At 37.0% G+C, this 23,982-nt stretch overlaps 1 protein-coding gene across 3 annotated transcripts in view; it reads right to left on the bottom strand.

Moving 5' to 3' along the window:
• Positions 1-23,982, bottom strand: part of SLC26A7 (solute carrier family 26 member 7) — a 78,870-nt gene that overhangs the window by 27,229 nt on the left and 27,659 nt on the right. For all 3 annotated transcript variants that reach the window (XM_015855986.2, XM_015855987.2, XM_032442792.1), the window contains 9 exons: positions 20,761-20,871; positions 18,991-19,163; positions 15,187-15,351; positions 9,706-9,858; positions 8,493-8,575; positions 7,067-7,214; positions 4,678-4,791; positions 1,486-1,563; positions 506-601 (listed from right to left, as the gene is read on the bottom strand). In XM_015855986.2, coding sequence (XP_015711472.1) covers positions 506-601; positions 1,486-1,563; positions 4,678-4,791; positions 7,067-7,214; positions 8,493-8,575; positions 9,706-9,858; positions 15,187-15,351; positions 18,991-19,163; positions 20,761-20,871 — 1,121 coding nt within the window. The remainder of the gene's footprint in view (positions 1-505; positions 602-1,485; positions 1,564-4,677; positions 4,792-7,066; positions 7,215-8,492; positions 8,576-9,705; positions 9,859-15,186; positions 15,352-18,990; positions 19,164-20,760; positions 20,872-23,982) is intronic.

Here is a 23,982-nt window from a genome sequence, read left to right as displayed (position 1 = left end):
CTGCTCTATTTCATCTCTCATACTGCAGAATCTTTCATATAATAAAATAATACATTTTTGTATCTGCTTGCAAAATCTCAAAGAGTTTATTAACATCATCCTAGGACATACATCTTTCTGCATCTTTAGTGTTTCTAGTTTTGTTTGTCCTGTACAGTCATTCCATATACACAGAGAACAAAGATAATGACACAATAATGAAAGCATGCTAACTGGCCAGAGTAGGAATACAAAATTAGATACATATCTGCCCAGATCTGTATGTGTATACATCTTCAGCGTTAAACTGTGATCTTTATCAAAATTTCTTTTTGCTTTTTCTTATGCAGACAATTGATATTTCTGATGCTCCCATCATGAGACAAAAATTAAGCTGATAATACACAAAAAATAATAATAAAAATGATTTGCAATTATCTCTTCTAGGGCCACACATCTATTATAGTTTATCCAGCAAGTATTTTTAATGGCACTCAGGAAAACCCCAAGATTAGGTTTCACTTACCCAGTCTATTTTATCCACATTCCAATATTTTTTCAAGTCACGGAACTGCATTAGCATCCCCTTCAAGCCCACAACAATAATGCTTGCTAGCACACACTGGCAAAAGAAAAAAAGAAAAAGTTCATTATGAAATTAGTAGAGGAGATGAATGTTCTTTCTCAAACCCAGTAATCATTATTAAAAGCAAGTTATTGAAAAACTGGTGATAGTGTTTCAAAAATGGTATAGAGAACAAGTATCCTTCTGATGCAACAATAATAGTATCAAAAGCATTTTTTCATTCTTGAAGGCATTCTAGAAGGCGCCCGACTATGAGAAAATGACAGAAACTTTAAGACATCCCAAGTTATCCATGTTTCTCCATTGTTCTCCAGATTGCAGAAGAGGAGGAGAAGGATGAAGAAGTCTTCATGGGCTCAAGAAGGATGGGGAAAAAGTAACTTGCAAAAGGGAGATGGGAAGGGGTGAAAGAAACCGACCATACTGCTTTACTGTCTTAGTGTAAAGGGTGCATTCTATGACAGAGATAAAAGAACTTTAATTAAGCTAAGATTGCTATCTTCAATCATGTGTGTTTCATTTATTTGAAAAGCAAAATCATACATCATATGCATTACTGGAGTAAAATTGTGGATCTTCATTAATTTCTATTCAGCTCCATCAACTTGCATCCATAACAATTTGGACATAGATTTCTCACATATTACATGCCAAAGGTAAGTATAAATGTTTTATTTTATAGCTATGTGATAGCCTATATATGGAGCTATATATATGTAAAATCTACATGTATTATACAGTCAACTCTATATTTTACGATTTCGGGACAAATTCTACCCTTGCTATTCTCTTTTCCATTGAAATTAAAGAGGGTCATTTCAGATATAGTACCATCTTTCCCACAAAGAAATTCAGTCTTTATAAAACGTTGGAAGTGATCTTTAAAAAAAAAAAAAAAAAAAAAAAGATAGGTACCATACCATGGGCAACCAGTACAGCATTGCTCCAACTGTGTAGATCACCACAAGAACTATTGCACAAGAGATAAGGCAAGCCACCTAAAACAAATAAACATGAAAATCCAATCACTCAATCACACACAAAAGTAAAAAGCTTTATAGCCAAACACTGTAGACAAAGGAAAGAATAAGATGTTGAACATGCCAGGTATTTATAGGTTGCTTAACTGTGTAATTTTGGTTTTTATCTGAGGTAATTACCTTTAGCCAACTACAGTGAAAATACAGTAAGGATGCCAGTATCTGTGTTTGACCCTGATGTCAGCAGGCAGAAACCACAGCCCCACTGACAGAGTTGTTAAATGGTCTGTGTGTTGTGTAACATCTCATTTTAGACTTATTGCAGCACACACAGTCATCCTGTAACATGTTTACAAAACTGCACTCTATGTTGCATCACAGCACAGATCTGGCATTGCACTGAGCAAAAATTATATATGAAGAACTGTGTCATGAGTTTTGCACTGGAAAAGTTTTCTAACTTCTTTCACTGGGATCAGAACTTGAAGATATTGTGTTCAGTGAGAAACCACCAATGATGAGCGTGTTATAGAAGCTATGTATTTTACTTTAGAAAATGCAGCAGCAAATTGTAGAATATTATATTATATATATATATATATAATGATAATTAATGAAAGTAACATGAATCTGGACAAACATGTGGTCTATAGATTATATGTTACTTCACGGTGCTCGTTGTATTAATCTGATAGAGAAAATTAAAATTGTAGTCTCCCACTCCATTCTGACCGTTCACAAAATATGGCATTTCTGGTCTTGCTAATAAAGAAATAGTAAATCAATACTATCATTAAGATTGGAAAAGACCACTATGATCATCCAGCCCAACCATCAACCCACCCCACACCATGCCTGCAAACCATAATGGTCAATGCCACACCTCCACACTTCTTGATCACCACCTCATCAACTTGACCATCAACTCCCCAACAAATCCTGGCTAGGAACACTTGAATAAGTGCTAAGATACAGTCCAGATTCACAGAAGGTTTTGATGGTAAGTAGACAGATGCTCACTTTATTTTTATATTGATACAATTTTTCCCCACTAAAATAACTGTTTCATTTTAAGAGACAAGTTGTTAAAAATAAAAACAGCTAAATTGTTAAAAGAGTAGAAAATGAAAGCCATGAATCACTTCAAAATAGAGAGACGGGGTGTTTGCAGAAAAAGGGATACAAAATCTGCTGGTAGAGTCACAAGGAACTTTTGCCTTTCTCTGCCTGTTCAAAACATACAAAACAAAGTGTTGATTCTTCTGGAAGGACATTTCTCAGTCGATGAAATGGTTCTTCACTTCTGTTCTTTTTTCAGAAAGAATATCACTGAAGAATAAATTACATCCCTGAATCCAAAGTTTGGTCTTTGGAGAAAAGCAGACCGGGCACATTTCTGTCATGTCTCTTTATGGATACAAAGGAAGCCATTGCTTTTCTTTTTGATGTGATCTGACAAACATCTATGATAGATGTTTTTAGTTGATCATTCTACCTAGACAGCTCCAAAAGAATGGGCAAGAGTGAGTATATTGCTTTCTAAGCCATAGGCAAAGAAGACAGGTGAGAAAATATTATAATTTGAAGTACTGTCATAATGCTAATGCATAACCACACTCTAATTTGTGGATGCAGATTCTGCTGTACTATGAAACTTCTGGATAAAACCTAGCAGATATTCATTGTTTTTACCACAGACTTCCCACTTTGACTTCAAGCCATGGTGGTTTCTTTTTCCATCTTATATTTTGAATAATTTTCTAATGGAGCCTTTGTCTGTATGTTCCATACTAAAGTGCTCAGATGCCCTATACACCTTCATGCTAATTAGCTTTCTCAGAAAAGCCATGATGCAGTAAAACTTTAATTTGGAAAGGAAAGATATGAACAGGTAACAGAAGAGAATGTCAGTGATGGTGAGGACACATGATACAACATTGAATCTAACTCAAAAAATTTGAAGTGGATAATAGCAAAATGGCAGCTAAACTATTTGCATATGAATGCTTTTAAAGATGATTATTTGATAAATTATTCATTATAATTAACAGAGTTCAGAGAAGTGTGTAGGCTAATTAGCAAGTAATTAACATGCATAGTTTTGAAATAAAACCCCGTATCATTTCTTAGTATTGTGGTGTCTGCAAGAGAAACAATTGCAGGATATAGACAGGAACAGTCATCACCTACAGACTGTGCTTTGCCTTGTCAGTCACATCTCATTACCTTTCTTTTCATAATTAATGACATTTACACAGGCAAGGGCAGGAGTTATAAAAGGACAAAGGCAGCAAACTCTTGAGGAAACAGCATTTATATGGCAGGATGGCCATGATGGTCTCTTGAATTTCAGAATAATGTCAGAGAGGCAGTGTTCAGTGCTCACCCACATGGTGCCAAATCACACCAAGTTCACAGCATTTAGCTGCCTCTCTTGCTCCCAGGCACAGATTGGACAGGTTACAACAATACAGAACCCCAGTGAGCATTTTCTTCAGTTGCAATTCCCTGTTTCCCAAGGTACTGCCATGGGAACTTTGGGGTTTCATTCCAAACAGAAAGAGAAAGTAAAACAAACCATCCTGAAAAAAAACTATATGCCATATTTGTGGGCTGAATGCATTGTGTGAGTCAGAAGGAATACACCAAGACATAGGACAGAAGTTAGGACATTGTTTCTTTTAGGAGCATCTCTTAAAATTACATTCATTTCCTTTTGAAAATCATACAGGATCAGAAATTATTATTTAAGAAACAAACGAACACACGCACACAACACTTTAGGTCAGCCTATACCAATAAATCCACCAGATACCATTAGAGGGCACTTTTGTTACAGTGCTGACAAATTCGCACAAAACTGAAAGGGCTCCTCCATAGTTTCCAGCAATCTGAAAACACAACATCCTCACCTCCATACTATCCCAGACTACAAAGACTGTATCAAATTAAAAAGGTAAAAATGCATAAGTGTAGCCATTAGTTTTTCTATTAAGGCTGCTGACAAACATGTAATTCCATGCAGATTGTTAAAACTGATAGGAATGGTGGAATGCAGTGGATTAATCAGGGCAAGCTCCAGTGAGGCAGCATGGTCACTGCCCTTTGACTTACCGCACTCTATTGCATTACCTGTGTTCTGGCTCCCGTACTGTATAATAGTGCTGTCCGTCCCATCGCCGCCGCGCTTGGTATGCAAAAGAAAAATGAAGGAATCACGTTGCTGAGGCCATGAGCCAAAAGTTCCTGCAAAGTTGTTAAAGAGAATGAGATTTATTTATTTTTTTTCTTATTGCTCCATCATTTCAATGCTTCTTGACAACAAAGGAGTCCTCAATGAAAATATTAGCCCTGATGGAGGATGGCCTTAATTTTTAGGGCAAAACATAACATATGAACATATCTTCTCACCACTCAGAAGTAACTTGAAAGGTAGAGCTGCTGAACTAGATTCATCGAAAACAGGAAACATATTATTTTTTTCACAGAATAAATGATATTGCTGAGTTTTGAACACAGAATTCAGTAAAAATATCTCCACCTTGATCCTCATCTGCTTTGTAACAGGCCAGAGGCTCAAGTAGTGGAATCTGGACACTGACCAGGTTTTTTCTGGCTTATGACTCTACGGGAAGAAGATGGTCAACAATTTTATTATTTTTTTTTTTCACATATGCATTAGGGAAAGTGAAGTATGGTAGCAACATTATCTGCATGCTCTCTTTCATACAAAATGCAGATATGTACAAATAACTATTACAGATGAAGAAAGAATGCATAGGAAGTTCTGCACAAATGTGCACAAGAACTTCTTTACAGTGAGGGTGACGGAGCACTGGAACAGGCTGCCCAGGGGGACTGGGGAGTCTCCTTCTCTGGAGATATTTAAGACCCGCCTGGACGCCTACCTGTGTGACGTGGTGTAGGGAGCCTGCTTTGGCAGGGGGGTTGGTCTCGATGATCTCTGGAGGTCCCTTCCAACCCTCTGTGGAATCTGAATCACTCTGTGATTCTGTGATGAGGCCCTCTCATATCTGAAAGCTGAGTTGATCAGCTTGGCTACCCAGCACTAGCCTCCTGCTCTACACTGGGAGGAGCATATCCATCTCCTGATGGCAATTCATCAAAGACACTGGTGCTTGAAGTCAGAACTGCTTGGTACACATGTGATGTTATATCCAGCCAGGGAAACACCTCATGGTTGGTCAGTCTTCACAGCACCAGAGAGAAACACTACGAAAGTCCCCAGATAGACTTGTACACCCACATGACACCATGCAAAGAGCTGTGCCTGACCCCTGAATGCAGTGCAGCTTTACCACCATGCTGCCCTGTATGCTCTGTTCTCATGTAGGTTTTGTTCGTTGCTCCGTTATCCTCTGCAGACATATACATCCTTTAAACAATTTCTGTAGTTAAGCAGTCAGAGTTACCAGTTTTCCAGAAGTACAAAAGGACAAGCAGGCTGCTGTGCTCACTTTAGTGCCCTCCAGGCACTACAGCACATTGCCATGAGGCATAACTTATACTAAACTCTGCTCCCTAGAAAACACTGCTCTGCAGCACCACAGAAAATATGGGCATAATGCATTCATTTAAAAAGAAATAATTTAGAGATCTGAGTAGATAACAATATTGCTGCTTTATTTTCCAGAGATAGCGGGAGTTGCTAAAGATACGCACTGATGTAGCAAGACCAGTCAGTCTAGATGGGATGTTCAGATAGGTCTCCAGCTACAAAACCAACTGCTCTTCACACATTATGTCATCTATCCCAAACCATTTAACAGGAAGTTGGGAGCAGAATTCTCACCGCACAGCATTAATTACCAGTTAGGAGTGTTTCTTATCAGGGTTGACTATATGGATCCCCACTCCATGAGTTGCCTACTCACCGTGGCCAGTAGTGAGGTAGTGCAGGAAGAAATTATCCCACTTCTACTTAAGTAAGCACACTGCAGAGTGGAACTCTACTCAGAGAGCTCCTGTGGCTGCAAATTTGGCAGTGCTCTCTGAAAACATCCTGCGCCTTTTATTATAACAGACCTTAATTTCAGATGAGTCTTCTTCATTGTATAATCCTTATTTTATAACATCAGATATGACGTTACAGTCCTACGGCTGTAGGTACCTAATTTATTTCTTTCTTTTAATTAGTCATTGGTTTAAAATCTTAGCTGGGCTTAAAGATTTCAGCTGCCAGAATAGAAGCTGTCTCACCTTGAAACACTGGGAAAACAGATTAACACCTAAACTAGCTGCAGTCTGCATGAAAAGCAGCATTATGAGATTATCCTTGAAGGATGCATTTCCTCAGAAAGTGTGGCTCATCCGAATAGGATATTCTACAGAGTTAATTTGGACTAGATTCGAGTTCCACAGTAATCACTGGAAGGCCTCAGGATGTCATACAGAATTTATCCTTACTGGGCTTTCATCAATAACACTCCTCTAAAATGGTAAATCAGTTTCAAAGCTTACTGACCTTCTGGACTCCTTAAGTAAAGAGAAAGAACTTTACCTGGTTATCATCCACAGCATACTTAAACCTTTTAGCAGAGCTTTGGGCTAGAGCAAGTGATGCTACATAACCAACCAGTGCTACCCCAAAAGCTTCTGTGACTACTTCAGGTAAAATATTCATGGGTGGCAGTTTGGGTGGTGGCAGCCTGTAAGAAATAAAGATAGCCTCAGTACTTCTTCGACCCATGACAATATAAGAGAAACAGTCTTTGCATGCATGGTTAATTTTGTTTAATACTTAAGACGTTTATTAAATTTTAGATTAATCAGAACAGCATTAGTATTCAGCACCTCCATCAGTATGGAAACTCACTCCATCTAATGATGATTTACTAATGCTATAAAAACCTGCAGTTAAGAATCAAATCACACCAAACTATCTCTACTCTACAAAAAGATGTCAGATCTCCAGAGAGCAAATTCTGTTACCTCAGATCTCAGAACACCTGAGGTTTCTAATGACCTCCACTGATGAGGCAGTTAGATATTTCAGGTAAGCACCTAAAGATATGTGGGAAGGATCCACCTTTCTGCTTATGTTTTTCAACACTACAAAGCCTTGGTATGCGAGGTTAGACAGAAAATAAGCTTCTGATTAAAGCTGTATCAGTACAATTTAACTGTCCATAATGCATATCAAAAGAAGTATATGACATTGTTTCAGCCTCAGAAACTCGTAGCCTGTAACAGCATACCCTAAAGAGTTAACGATTTTCTCTCTCAGCAACTTCCCATATTTTACATAAGTGCCAGCTGCTACACATGCACTCAGAGCTTGCCTTGTGAAACTTAGGGAAACCCTACGATCTCCAAGAGGGAGATTATAGAACAGCTGTGCTGTTCCTTACCAACCCTTGGAGTATGAACATTCTCCCTAACACCTAATCTAATTGTTTTCACAGCTAATTATACTGAATATCTCTTTCCTTCTTTTCAAACTCATGGAGGAAAACGTATCACCCATAGTCAGAATGTTCTATAGATTAAACATAGCTAAATCCTTTCCTTCAGAAGCCATACTTTCTAAAATTATCATATAAATGAGTAGAGAAGAACTAATTGTAGCAATCTTTAGGCCTTATCTCACTGTAGTTCACTGTTACAAAAAACACAGGTAGCAGTAATCATGTTGACTGCCTACGTCATACATCCATTAGCCATCATCAGGTATACATTAGCCACTTTATACGGCATAAAGTAATGAGATAACTATGAAAACGTACAAAAAAGTCTGCATTTTTATGTCTATATCAATACACCTTGTGAATGCGAGACTGAATGGTGAGAGAGTATTCAAGAAGGTCAGGAATGAAAATGATAGATTTTGCCATTTCTTACTCCAAAGAAAGTACTCCAACCTCCTCACAAGATGTTCACAGATCTAAGCATACTGAGAAGCCACAAACTAATAAAAATCATATTACCCTTGAGGAATGTGCCCCACAACATCTAGCCCGTAGACGTATTCCATATCAGCATAGCAGCAGGCAATGGATGTAGCAATTATCTATTGGGTTCAATATAGAAAAAAATACATTATGTTTCTACTGCTTTCTGGTTCTCACATAGTCCATGTTACTACCAGAGCTGAGAATATGACAGTGTTCATGCATGTGTATTTACAGTAATCCAGTAAGACAGGGAAGTATTATAATTAAAATAAATAAATGTGTAAATGTAAAATAAGTAAATGTGGAAGTGAGGCAAAAGAAGTGATCTGGACACAATTGGAATTCTAGAAAGTATGTCTGAGGAAAGACTATGACAGAGGAATTTAGATGCTCAGTGTTAATAAAATCAATCTGAAAAGCCTCTTGCCAGTCATCATCAAGCTGCCCCTGTGCAGCCTCAAACCACTGCCATTCACAACAGCAGTTTAAAGTAATTCAAAACTGAGGCGCACCTGAGTGTGTGAATCAGCTGATGCTCTCCGAGCAAGAGAAAGGGTTCTTTTGTAAACAGCTTTTCCAGCAACAAGAACAACAACAACAAAGTAATTGTGATGATCCACTTTGAACTAAGCCTGTATTTTGTTGTTGTTGTTTTGTTTTGCTTTGCTTTGTTTGTTTTATGGTTTTGTTGTTGTTTTTAAATTAGTTTTCTTCTACTGGTCTAGAGCAAAACAGAAACCTCTGCCCTAGAGCTGGCTACTCTACTATAGTTTAATCCTTAACAATGAGCTTTACTAGACAATAGAGAATTTCAATTTTGCCTATGCTATATGAAAGGAAAACTTACAGAAAGCAATAATTTAGGTATCTAACTTTGATGCAGATAAATAATATGAGGTATCTAAGTCAGACCTACTCAGCACAATGCTTGCCCAGAGTTATATCAGTTACTTTTCATTTTCTACATTAAACTTCTTATAGTTTAACATTCTAGACTTCATGCACTTGTAATTATCCAAATAAGCAGTAAAAATATTATAAAAATTGGGAACATATGTCACTTCTTTCTTTATTATTTAGCCAAACTCTTTCCTGTTATTGCATTTAATATACAGCCATGAAAGTTAGTTATTCATTTCATAAGTGGCAGGTGTGAGCAACTATAGAAAACAGAAAACTTCAGGGAATTAGTTGAACTGTTGAAAACTCTAAAAGCAAAAAGTCTGATATTTGGCTTCCTACTTACCAAAATTAGATCGATAGGAAGAACAATTTTAATGTTTCTTTGAAATTTCTCATTCAATTCCTTAACAAGAACAAGCACCACAATGCTCAGCAAGGAGAGAAGTAAAGCCTCTAGTTGAACCGATCTGATATTCTCAAATATGTAGGCATAAATCTGCAGTGATTGAGATGAACAATAGATTATATTCATAAATCATGGAATATGCAATTCCAGGTCACATGCAATGGTACTTTCTACACTTCAAATGTCTGAATGACCTGCGAGAGTTGGATCAGTATCCAAGAGCTGTGTCGTCGATAATTTATACATTCCTATTGATTGTAGAAGCAAGAAAATCCCAGCAAATCTGATATATCTCCTTTCCTTTTCTAGTTTCATTAACTTCAGTGAATTAAGTGAGAATAGCATAACAGCATTGAAACATGTACAAAGATGCATTATCTGTGTCCACAGCACATGACATCCACCAACTCTAACAGCAAATGTTAGGTCTGAGGAAAGAATTAAAAAACAGAAAGAAGGGGAAAGAGAAGAGAGAGTGAAATAAAGAAAAAGGAAAGAAAGATGGAGTAGTGGCTGTGAAGGAAAGCAAGAGATGACTGTTCTCTTCAGGGCCTTCCCTCCAGCACTTAGGAGAGTTCATCTAAAGATTTTGTACAGAGCAAGATACAGTCCATGTCCCTGTTGGCTGCTCATGGCTATTCCACTAACAGTGCTTCATGAAGCATGTTTTGATCAGGTCCAGATGCTGCACACACTAATTACCTGACATGCTTTGTGTGTATGCATTGTTGGCTATTTAAAAGACTTATGCTGTCTACTCAGCTCTGTTTCTGTCTCTAGCACAAAGTTTTAAGTTAAAAGCTGCAAAATAAGTTCACTACTTAGAGGAACAAAGAAGCATGAAAATGAAAGTAATTCACACGCTTAATAAAGATGCAAGGTGGTGAAAAAGTAAGGTAGGCTTAAACACTTAAATTCTGCATTAAGATTTTAGGAGCTGTTATGTAGTCCAAAAATGTAAGCTGTATAGAAAACAAAAGTTAAAATCTAGGCTGTAGTTTCAGGCTGCTTCACAAGTAACTTCCCTCAAAACCGCAACATGGAGGATAATAAAACCAGGCAACTGATGCTTGAAATAAAATATAAGTTAATGTTATTTTTTTTCCTATCAACAACTATGATCCCAGATTCCAGGCTGGACCTCTAAATGGTGACAGAAAAACAGAAGAAATGTAATTCTTCTCATAAAGGGAAGCCCTCTCAATTGAAATATAGGCCATGGTTTTTTGATTAAGGATGAATGGCATAAACCAGCACATACATTTATCCTATTCCCAAAAACTTGCTAAAGTTACTAAATAACATGGTGTACCTATGTCATGAGTATGGTAATCAAACCAATTTTTGATAATGTATTTCCCCACTGCCATCAGACAATGTGGACTATACCTTAATGTGGCTTGCAAATAGTCTGCAAACCCATAATCTCCCAAGGATGCATTTTCATCCTTGGGATGGTAATCTACTGGCTTGGTATCCAGTAGAAACTGTGATTAGTTAGGACAAATGAAGGCAATCTAGAAAACTGCATTGTAAACTGCACCCACAAACACAGGGACGATTGAGCTATATCAAAGATAAAGCAGTAAGAAAATAGATTGATTCTTAATCATCAAAGACAAAGAGATGTGGGTTTTTGGTTTTGTTTTCCAAATGAGTCTTGTCAGCTTTATCTATCTATGTATTTTGCATTTAATTTAATTTGCTTAGACAAAGTGAGATCTAATGCGGGGTGAATAAATACAATTTTAATGAAAGATCACTAAGAAATATGCATGAACTTTTAGAACATCTTTACTGACAAGTGAACAAAAAAGAAGATTCCATTTATTTTATTATTATTATTTTTTAATATCTAGCCCAAGATTCCAGAACTTTCACAGCATCTCAGAATCCCAGGGCAGCTGCAGCTGACAAGGGCCTCTGGGTCTATTTGCTTTCCCTCAGCCTTCAGGCACTTCTCCCCTTTGCCTTCATCAAGTGAAAATTATATGCAGTGGCCTCACAATCTCATCTCCCAAGAGAGCCAATGGACTTACAAATGCCCAATTTTCTAAAATAATCCCTGACCTAATTCTGTTCTACCGAGGTTATATATTCCATGCTCCAGTCATCATTCAACCTGGCCTCAGGGACATGGGATTTCTGAAAGCCAGAGTTAGTGGTAAAGAGTGAGGCAATGAATGCATTCAGTAGCTTGGCCTTTTCACTGCCCACAGTAACAAGGTCTCCCTTTTCATTTAGCATAGGGACCACATCTCCCTTAGTCTTCTTTTTGTCACCAATATACTTGTGTATCAGCCACTCTTGGTGTATCAGCCGCTCTTTCCCTAGCCAGATTCAATACCATCTGGGCTTTAACCTTTCCCACGTGATCCCCGACTGCTCAGGCAATGTCTTTGTACTTGGCCAAGAGTAACTATCCTTGCTTTTATCCTCAGTATGCTTCCTTTTGGTGTTAAGCGTGGCCAGGACCTTCTGGTACATCCATGCAAGCATTCTGGCATTTTTGCCTGACCTCCTCTTTGTTGGAATGCATCACTCTTGAGTTAATATAAAGTTTTATCATACCTTTATCAGACTGCCACAAACATTTTACTTGAACAGCCTGATGTATTATTTGATGTTTCTCTCTAAACCCTACCCTTCAATATGTACTATACATCAGCGAATGAAAAATCAGTACTTCAGAGCTAACAACAAACAGCCGTACCCCCAAAGGATGGCATTTCTAAAAAAGATATCAGAAATATCAGTGTTTGTGAGAAACTGAAACAAATCTGGCAGTAATATGTATAAATTTTACATCAGTTACCACATCAGACTCCAGAGCTACCGCTGACTATTCCCTGGTAATCATTCCCTGAAGCCCTAAAAACACACTTCATGGTGATATCAGCAAAGCAAGGAGAGCGTTTCACAGACCACTCACTGTTTCTTCAGAGGAAAAACCTGCATGTGGTTAATGTGTACTATAGCCAACAATCTACACTCTTCCATTCAGATTTCATACTGTCCATTAGATTCCTGTGCTCATCTAACATAAAAGCATGACCACCACAATACAAGCACCTAAAACTCAAGTTACAATTGTAATCTGATTCAGAAAAAATATTTGCAAATGTTTTCATCACAAAAATCACTATGAATTCAGTATTTTACGTATTCAGACACACATTTTAATGACACACATATACTTATATATATTCATATATATTTAGTTGATTGTCTCTTGCCTTTATGTTTACTGTTACACTCATGCAAAGAATTTTAATAGAAGCAATGCGGTTATATGAGTAATTATGTGAATTTTAAAATAAGTATAAAAAAAGCAACTTTCTAACTTTGTTCACTTATGTGTACACACAAAATGTCTCTGTTCTCATGGGAAATTAACTGCTTTGAATTCCAACCAATTTTCACATAATTTCAAATGGTAATAATGCACACCGTCATGGTTTACACTCTGGAAGCAATGTGCATTCTGATAGATCCAAAGATTAGCTTTAAAAATGAGTATGGAAACTGAAGCAAATAAAATAAGAAAAAGAAAAGCAACACATTTGTTAAAATGCCTGGTTCTATTTGAGAGTAGGCAACCTTGTTACAGTTCAAAATATGTCTCTTTTTGATTTGATTTGATTTGATTTGATTTTTTTTAAGAAATACAACACATTGTATGGGAAAATAATCATGCAGGCAACTACTGTGAAGTGGGAATGGAAATAATAGAAAAGAAAATATGAGAAGAAGGGAAAAAGACTGGTAGTGGGATACTGTGAACATGAAGACTTTCTCAGCCAACTTGCAGCACAACCACAAGGATTTTGCAACCAACTTGCAACATAACCACAAAAGACCCAATTTTGCCAAGCAGGCTCCTTACATTGCAGGAGTTCACTTTGTAGTGCTGTATTCCATAGAAACTTGTGGAAGGATGAAGGGCAAATACAGATATGGCTTTCTGTTTTCAGATATGAAGTAAAACTTAATGATAGTTTTCTCATCCCTTGTGAAAACCTGATTTCACATGCAGCCTTCCCTCACCATTTTCTTTCTCACCTTCATCCAACCATTCCCATTTGTAAAATCTCCAGTGGTTCTGCAACATGCAGCTCAGTTGCAGTATGGATTGTAACCATACACAGCGAAAATGAAATGTAATAAACTAAATAAGCTATGTGTAAACACAAAAATCCCAGAGGCTTGATGCAGGTGTAATATATTCATTCCCCATACACAAAGCTCATTTTTACATATTTAATTGTGATCTCACGTGCTGTAAAAGAACACTTTTCAATGGCTTGCTCTACTTTCAACCCTCCTGTTACACTTTATTAAACATCCTTTTTTCTTGCTTTCTCAACCCAAAGGCTGTCTGAGACAAAACAATGTGAGTGGGAGGTGGTTTGAAGAAAGAAAACAAAGAGTAAGCAAAAACCTAATCTCTGGTTTCATGAATTTGGAGTAAAGAACATGTCAAGAGACACACTGACAAATTCACTGCTGGGGACTGAAATACTGGAGCTTCTTGAAGCAATCCAGAAGTCTAAACAGGCACCAGAAACATTCCAAAGCATATGCATGGTAAAATTGTTCCTTCTAAATGTGGAGATTTTCTCATTTGTTATTATTTTAAATTGTACTGAGGGGTTTTTGTTTATTCATTTGTTTTTACACAATTCTACAGAGAAATTGAAAACCTTAAAAAAAAAAACATATCAAGTTTTTTAATCTGGAAAATGCCCTGAGTGGTTTGATTTCAAAACTGAAGTGAAAGGCAAAGAACTTGCAAAGAAATTTTTTCATATACATTAAAATATACAAGGGATAAGGGAATAGATTTCTTTCAAAGCATTTGAATTACCTCATTTATGATATCATCATCACACCAATGTGGAAATATTTCCTTCTATCACTGCTGTTCTTTATTATTGCTCATAATCTGTGTTTTGATTATTTCCTGGCTGTTGTACTTAATGTTATCAAATCTACAAGATGCTAATATGCCTATATGTAAGTATAGTCTCCTTGGAAACATTATAAAAAAACAACAATGGCTGCTGGCATTCTATATTAAAAAGCATTTATGAAAAAGCTTTTAAAGAATTAACAAATAATTTAGTATATGGTGAATCTTTCATTGCTAAGGCTAATGAAGAGAATTACTGATGCTGTATACACATATACTGAAAACTTGGTTTCTGAATACTTCTAAAATAAGCCTTTCTACCTCTTCATCAAGTTTTCCTAATCTGTTTCTACAAAAAAAGGAGTAGCAAAATGAAGATTTTGGTATTTCATCAGTTCTTTCACAAATATACATCATAAATATATACTAAAAATATATTAAAATTAAGATTTAAATTTAATAAAACATTAGCTAATGAAATAGCTTGTCTCTTTTACTGGACTCACTTGAAAAAATCCTAGTGGTCCTGATATGTACGGCATTTTCAGTCCCAGCAGGTATTTCACTTGTGAAGTCACAACATGTGTCGCAGCTCCTGTGGTCATTGCACTGATCACTGGTTCTGTTAACAAGAAGGTGGCATGGCCCAGCTGCAGAGTGAACATCACTACCTGGAGAGCAAGGGTATGTGCATTAGCAAGGGTGATAATGTGCAGCTTCCTGGAGACAGAGCAGTGAGATAGGTTCCTGCTAGTAAACTGTAAAGTAAATGAAGTTTGAAAGCAGAAGTCCTTTGAAAGATGAATATAGCTAACAGTGGAACCACTGAACCACCTGCACCATCTCATTCACATCACTGCTTTACCAGACTCTAACATTAAACTTAGTAATGAAAGAAGAGTTGAAGAAAATGTTTTCATACACTGCTTACTACCCTGGTCAAATATATGATTCAATATGAAAAAAGCAAATATTGTTAAAAATCATTCCAGTAAGAGTGGTGCTCAGACTCATTCCTGTTCCATTGATATTCGACTGACTACCTAGTTGATACTAGCTTGTCCATAGTATGATTACCAAAGCTACCAAATGTATCAGGTGCTGAAACTACAGAGATATGAGCCTTAAGCTGAACTCTGCATAATTCTGTAGAGATGTACTCTGTCCCAAGCCACTGTAACATTGGTGTCCTCATCCCACAGCTTTTCCACTGCTCGGGCAGATCCTAAGCTTCCTGATATCACACTGGCCCCACACACATTCAAATACATGGATGGTCAGTCCAGTACTTTGAGTTGCAACAGCTTTATATGTTGAGATTTCCAGTTTTGTAGGTATTCAGAAAAGGAGCTACTGATTTTTCTTCAGAAGATGTGGCATCATCCTTGTTTACAGAAAATCAGAGATATTTGTACAGTTAAGCATCCTGTTTCAACAAACTTCTTAAAATTATAATAAAAGTAAACAACAGAAGTGGCGGGAGACAGGATTACTGTGAAAAACAAACAAACAAACAAACAAACAAAAAAGCAAACCTGAAATGAAAAAAGAAATTCTAGAAAAGTATTAAAACTGAACGTGGGACTGGGAGAAAGATAATGCAAACGGAACTTTTTGTTGCAGTGATCTTTACTGTTCCATAATTTGAACGTGATAGCTAGAAGAGGATGGAGAGTTAGCCAGAGAGAAATGAGTAATCGCAGAAAACCAAACCCCTCTATGTTCATTAATTCAAATCCTTTTAGTTCTCATCCACTTTCAATACTTACTTCCCATGACAACGAACTCAGTTTATTATTGTTGAAATTCCACTTTCATTGTGTAGTCAATTTAACTTTATGGACAGTAAAAAAAATTTTATCACATAACAGGCTCTTTGGAAATGACTAATCTCCAAATTTCTGTCCAAATTAATTGAGTCTGATAATGTGTTACCTGTTGCATGAACTCACTTTTGGAGTACAAACTTTAAAACCCTCAGAACTCTGTTCTGGAAGGTGCTGGGTGTTTTTTCTTTGAGCTCTACTGAGAATAAGATGTGGTGGTACTCTTTCAGATCATTTGGTTCTTGGGCTAAGAAAATAAGGTCAACCACAGGGAATGTGCTTAGAGTGCTTAGCCAGGCTACTGGAAAAACAGTATCAAATTCCTTTTCTAGCCAAGTGGATTCATGTCTCAGCTTATTTTTTCTCAGAGGGAATCAGCTGTTTTGGAGAGAGACACTTCATCCCATGAGAAGAAAATGCCCAAGTTATGGAACAGTCACAGCATCAGGTTGTTTTTTTCTTACTTTTTCTTACTTTTTTTTTCTTCCTTTTCTTTTGGTGATTCTATTAATTTGATTAATTTTTGCAATTCAGGATGTCTTCAATGGAAACCTGTTTCCCCAAAATACGCCATATTCTCACCCCATAATGCCATATCTTATTCCAAGTTATCCATTAACTTCTAGTTTAGTCTGATGAAAAGAAGCAGGTCACTGTCACAGCTCTCAATTACAGAAAGATTTGTAGTCTCTTTATCTGGTAATTGCAGCAACTGCTAGCCAGAAGACTGGAATCAAGCTGACAAAAATGAACCTAAGATGATGGTAAAATTTATTCACAACCTTGATCTGGACTTCCACTCAAATATCTCTGAGTATCCTCTGGGATATGGGAAATAAGGATTAAAATCTTTTCTCTGTGTCCTAGTATGATTCTCTGATCATTTTGCTTGCATGAAGCATTAGTGGCAGCACAAGCACCAATTTTATTAGCAGGACTGTAATAAACATAGCCTTAGTGATCTCGGAGAGAAGCCCATGCACTTGGCTCAGCTCCCCGCCAGACACACTTTGAAGATCCATTCAGAGGATTTTCTAGTTCTTGTTGCACTCCAGCTTGAACAGGGCAGAGGCTGAGATAAGTCATCTGGGACAGTTTAAGGCATATGAAAAGGCAGTACTTTTCAGAATGAAAGAGAAAATGGAAGCGGATTTACACACCTAATGGGATTCTGCTAAGAACAATTTTCTGCACTGGATTTTGACCTTAGATCAAATGCAGTCACCAGCTTCCTGCTGTAGGCATTTTGTCCTCTAACACACGAGCAGAGATGATGTAAGAGATTGTCAGGTTCCGAGCACAGCACTCCCAAGCATGTAATGCTCAAAGGACCTTTTTCTGTTACAAGTGCTCTGCACATGATGCAGTGGTGTGATGCACTCACTGGCACAAACAGACATATACAGAAGCCAAGCACAAAAGCAGAACACCAAAACACCAGGATGGCTGAGGCTGGCAGGGCCCTCTTGGCCATCTGGCCCACCCCTGTTTCATCAGGGACACCCAAATTGGGAGCCCAAGCCCATGGGCAGGTGGCTTCTAAAGATCTCCAAGGAGAACCCACAGCTTCTTGGTAACCTGTGTGATGTGATCAGAACTAGATCTACTCTGTATGCCGCCTCTGGGTTTCTTCTTATATGGCATATTTAAGTAAGCAGTAAAAGAATTAAAACAGCAACAGCACAGCAGAAATGAACGCACTTCTTGATACCTCCTACCGACTAGCATAAGTACTGGATATGCCAGTTCTGGGTTCTTTAGCTCATCCTTTATATGGTGGATGGACATAAAGCACCAAGCATGGGGATCCATCTTTCTTAGGAGGATAGGTACCAGGAGGTGTTGCAATGTCAAGAGCTAAAACATTTCTTCCATTTAAATATTTACAAGGGAAGGTAGAAGCCTTCGTTGAAGACCTAAGCAACCGGCACTGGGTAAAAGAACTCAGTGTTTGTGGTCAGAATAGGATAGAGAAAAAAAATTAAAAAGATCTCTGATCATTTGTGTAAGCTTTGCTAAATTATTTGAAGACATCTGTTTTACTAATTTATTATGCTTTAACAATGGGTCTGTGAACTCAAAAGGGAATTTAAAGATTACTGAATACTGCATAGTATTTCTCTTCAAGACAACAGCGACAGAAAACCTCAGGAATATGTCAGTGCTTACCAGAGAGCTGATTCATGTTTTGTTTCCAAAGGAGAAGGAAAGGGAGCACCAATAGTGACTGAACATTATATTGGAACTGACTGAATGTGGTTTTATTTCATATTGCAACACTCTATGAGCTTGTACAGAGACAATTACTACATCTCAACCAAGGAGCAACAGATTCTTACACCAGATTCTTACACAGTTCATCATTTATGAATACTAGGCCAGACCAGGGTCAGCTTTTCTAAGTGAAAAAAATATATTACAAATGCCATACCTGTCACAAATGCTGAGCACCAGCAACACCAAGAATATGTGTTCGCCACCTACCTGAATGATTCCTCCCAGAAATGAAACTGCTGCAGCAACTCCAATTCTCTGCATTTCAAACTCTGACAGGCCCAAGATTCCTGAATTGTTGTTTGCAGTGAAATTACTGCCAGCGTAAGGAACAAGACGTTCAACTGCATTGGCAGATATTAAGGAAGTTAAGGCAAAAGTTCCTGTAAAGAAGGATTCAGTATATAAAAGGACAGTCAGAGGCATTACTCAGGCAAGGCACAAAAGCCTGGTCACTTTCTGCAGGCCATTCCCTACATAATTCCTAACATAGTGTAGCAGTTGCACTAGTGATGTTAGCAAGTTTTTTAGATTTTGTTTATGGACTAGAATTCATGAATTTGTTGAATCTCTGTTTGAACTTGTTCTGCCTCTGCAATGTCCTCTGGGAGCAGGTTCCAGAAGTTTAGCATCTACCGTGGTATATCCTTTAGACTACACTTACTTCTAAAGTGATCTCTCACCAGTTTCATTGAGCTATCTGTACTTCTACTATAGCAAGACATGGTGAGTACAGTTCTACCCTATCTAGCAAACTTCCCAGCACAAATCTCAGGGCACGTACAAGGGACTCCTCTATACTGAAAAATGACCACCGAGTCCTGTCTTATTCTTCCTACAACTAGCTAATCATTAATAAAAGAACTTTCTTCTATCACAAGGGCGACTTAGTTTTGTTAATAACCTTTGCTGTGCAACCTTATCAGTAACTGTTTGAACATTTTGATATCTTATATTCAAAATATTTCCTTCCACCAGTTGCTTACTGGCACTTCTTTAGAGTTTAGTGAGATGGGATTTTCCTGTACAAAAGTCACACTAACACCTTTCATACAGACACTGATTACACATAACTTTCAGTGATCTTACAGTTTTACTGTAATCTGTAGAAATAAGGGTGAAATTCAGGTTTGCAGTTACCAGGAACCAGAGCCTGGTGAAATAAGAGCAGTAACTCAAAAATCTTGTGACCTTGTCACAGAATGCACTGGTTATGCTTTCCTCAGAGAGCTATCCCACCAGTTTCCCTCCTAGCCTCCTGATTTTGATGCATTTAGGGAACTTTCAGACATCTGATTGATCTTCCTCTCTGTGGCATGTTTCATATTCCTCTTTTAGGCCTTCTAATCTTCCTACATACATTTAACCTACCACTTTTCACGGCTTTCCTGCTCACTTCATTTAGTCACATTTTCCATTTTTTAAGCACTAAACTTTTCCATATGACAGAAATATTAATTATCCTGTCATGTTGAGGCATGAAGGGACTTTTGGAGGATCACACTTTTTTTCGATGACGTGACATATACTACTTGGGTTTCTAATATTTTTGAAAATTGCATTTTGAAGCAAAATTCAGGATATTTACAGGTATCTTGAAGCAGATTATAATTGATTAAGATTTTAAAATCTTAAGAATTATAGAGTAATAAAAATATAGAGTAATAATAAAATATTAAAAATCTGGGAAGAAAAGATTTTAGTAGTTAAAATCCAAAATGCCTTATCAAATGACATTTACAAAAGAAGAGCAAGTACAATATAAAGCTACAATGACAGAAGTAAATCCAGTGTATCCTTAATGGGCTTTTAAAGTACATAAACTGGGGAAAAAAAAAAAAAAAAAAAAAAAAAAAGTTGTAAAAGGAAGCACAAAAACATTTAATGTCTGTTTAGTCTTCAGAGAATATTCCTCCCATTGATAAAACTTTTTTTTCCAGTTTCATATATTTGAAAATGTTTAGGGTAAAAAACACTCACCTGTTGCAACATGACGTCCCATTCCAAATATGGCATATATAATGACAGGGAAGAAAGATCCATATAAACCAAAAACTGGATGGACTGAAGAGAGAGCAGCAAAGGCCAATCCTATGGAAAATTAAATGGGGTTACCTCCATGAATTAAGATAAAATAAAATGATTCTACTTCCAAGTTTTTGAATGCCCATGATTTTAATAAAGGCAGGGGAAAAAAAACACTTCCATTCTCAAAAATCTTGAGATAGGCCAACTACTTTACTGAGAGGATCATAAAGAATTGATAAAGGTTGTCCATCTACAGCCTATCAAAGTCATCACACTTTCTGCTGAGTCTTGGTCACGAGTGGAAACAAACAGGTCACATATAGAATCTGTGGCATCAGCTATTGTATTTCCAGATTGTCTCCATCAACCATTTCAACCTTCTTTAATAGAAAGCTCTCACAGGAAGATGCAGTGCCATTCCACCTCACCCCAACAAACAAGGCTTTGAGTCTGCCAGAGCAGGCAGACAAATGGTTATTTCTTACAAACAGTTCAAAACCTATAATTTTGGTTTGGGTGGAGACCCTTCAGTTTGCTTTTTTCTAGTTTCTTGAAGAAAAAAAATAATAGAAGAATTCCAGAGTTCATTCTCTATAGGTGGCTGGGGTTTTTTTAATACTTCAGTTGTTAGCAGCTTTTTTCTCTATTTTAAGCTGTGAGTCCAGAAATGTAGAAAGTATTTTAATAGTATTTTAAGCCAGATTTTAATAACATGGAGGGTGTCAAAGAGTATATTTGCTTAAAGGCTTTCAGTGGCAGTGTAGAACACTTTAATTCAAGAGCACCTTTCTTGAATTTGGATTTGAATCTGTGACAAAGAACAATGGAGGGGGGAGCAATAAAATGCTGAAAGCCCAGACTTGTCCAGGCATTTGTGAAGCAGCCCCAGCAGCTCATCAGTAAAACATCACGAGAAGAAAAGGAAAGGGGAGGGGAGAGGAGGAAGTACTATAAAACACAAAATTTGGATGCCTTCATTCAAGTGCAAACTGACCTTGTTGCTCTTCTGTCTTATAGTTAACACACCTACTCATCAGTTTTGCTTTTTTCTCATCTTTAGCACATTGTTACCACGAACCAGGAAGATCTCTGAAATTACAGTTCTTGACCAAGAGATGTAAAAGACCCAAAAGCAACAGAAAAGGGTGTGCCTAAGGAGAATAAGACAGCACAGAAGAGAACTGTATGACCCTGTGCTAACAAAAATGAGCATAGGAAAAATAAGAGAGGTTGAAAAAAGAGACTGAGACTTTTAAGGCCTGTTCAGCACTGAATACCTCTTCCATTGCTAATATTTTACTAATAAAAATGAAAACAAACGAAAACTTTGTAAGTATTTACACAGTACTCACAGAAATATTGTATTCTTGCAAAAGAGCATTATGCAAAACTAATTTGTTTTCCTCTCCAGAAAAGAACAGAGTAAGCAAAAACTGTATAACTCAGGCCATATTTTTATTATAGCAACATAATTGAAGTGAAATGAGATCTCTGTGTGAGAAATAAGAGAAATCTACAAGATTCACAAAGGAATGCTGAGCCAGTTGCATATCTATCAGCCATATTGGGAAGAGGTCAATAAATGCTGTTTGAGTCAATTGGAAAACATTTCATTTTTAAATCCAAAAATTCCTAAATCACACACTATGGAACAGCTGCATCATTCCTAGAGAAGTCACCTCTGCTAGTTCTTTAATATGCTTTCTGCCTCACATTTATTAAGCATTTGGCTTCCACAAGAGATTATAAGGGAAGCACAAGAACTCCCTCTTCAATAGGAAGTGGTAACAACTTTGAAATACATGATTTAAGATATTGGCAATTTTTTTCAAAGTCACATTACATTCATATAATTTTTAACTTTGCAAATAAACTGTGTTTATTTTGGACCTTGAAGTTTTCTGTATGAATCCACATGGTTTGTTTTTAACAGGTTTTCACTCTAAGAAAAACATTCAGGAGAAGGTTAGCTTTGAAGATGTACAAAACAAAACTGTTGGTTACAGTAATATACCGCTGGCTAAGCTAAAATACTCCCAGAAGTAGGACCATAGCTCTTTTACTATTTGACATTTCCATTTCTTACAGGCTTAAGAGCAGAGGACATTGTTTTTAATCTCAGTATTTACAAGGAAAACAAAGGTTCAGCTACCACAAAATATTGTCATCATCTAGCTGTGAAAGTCATTTCCTTCCCTCCCCTCCCCCCCCCTTCTCCCGATGTGTTGATTTTTGTGTTTCCTAAAACAGTCTGAATAAGAAACATTTGAAAATTACATCCTGAATGCATCTGATCTAGTATAAACTGTAGAAGTTGTGGGTAGAGAGCACAAGAAGCAACACTCCTTGATCACAAACAAAAACACTGCCAGTATCTCCGTTTGGCTCTCTAAATGATGTGGAGAGAGATACAACATGAACACCACCATGTTCTGGGAAACTGCAAAATGTGCTGCCCTGCCTAGCAAATACCAGAATCCATAAAGGAATTCTGCTTTGCTCACAGGCTAACTTTTGGGAAATACAGCTTGTCTGCAAGAAGATAATCTGAATATAAATCTGGCCACCATTTTTCTTCCAGCATAGTATTTTTGTACGAATTTTCTAGAAGTAGTGGCTCATTCTCTTCAAGGTGAGGTCATTGCAATAAGGATAGAGCTAAAATTGCAGCTTTGATTTCAATCTTGGCTCTGCTTGTTGGCTTTATTTCCTGTTACTGAAGCACATCATTTGTGTGTAAGAGTAGAGGAAACATTATAAAATAGAATTAATAAAGACTTCAGGCTTTCTGATTAGAGATATAATGTTCTAAAATTTCAAATACATTTTCAAAATATAAGCAGTCATATATTTCAGATCACTTCATTAATTTTCATATTAAAACTTGCTACAATGCATTCCATATGCTCAAGAACTAGTCAAAAGACATGGAACCTTTTTAACTTTTTTCACTCCAAATAGTAATAATACTTAGATCATAAACAAGGATCTCACATAATCTTCACTAGTAAAATGGAGAAGCCTTGATGGCAGTGACCTGAAGGTTTGCACATCAGAATACAAATCCAATGGGAAGATATGCAAAGAAAGAATGAACAGTAAGTTCAAATAAAGCACATTAATATTGTGAATCTTTTTATTTTAACAGAATTCTTATCATAACATTTGTGTGGT

Source organism: Coturnix japonica, chromosome 2 (genome assembly GCF_001577835.2).
Source record: "Coturnix japonica isolate 7356 chromosome 2, Coturnix japonica 2.1, whole genome shotgun sequence".
NCBI classification, from domain to species: domain Eukaryota; kingdom Metazoa; phylum Chordata; class Aves; order Galliformes; family Phasianidae; genus Coturnix; species Coturnix japonica.
The sequence above is the reverse complement of the archived record's forward strand: the minus strand, read 5'-3'. Positions and strand labels throughout refer to the sequence as shown.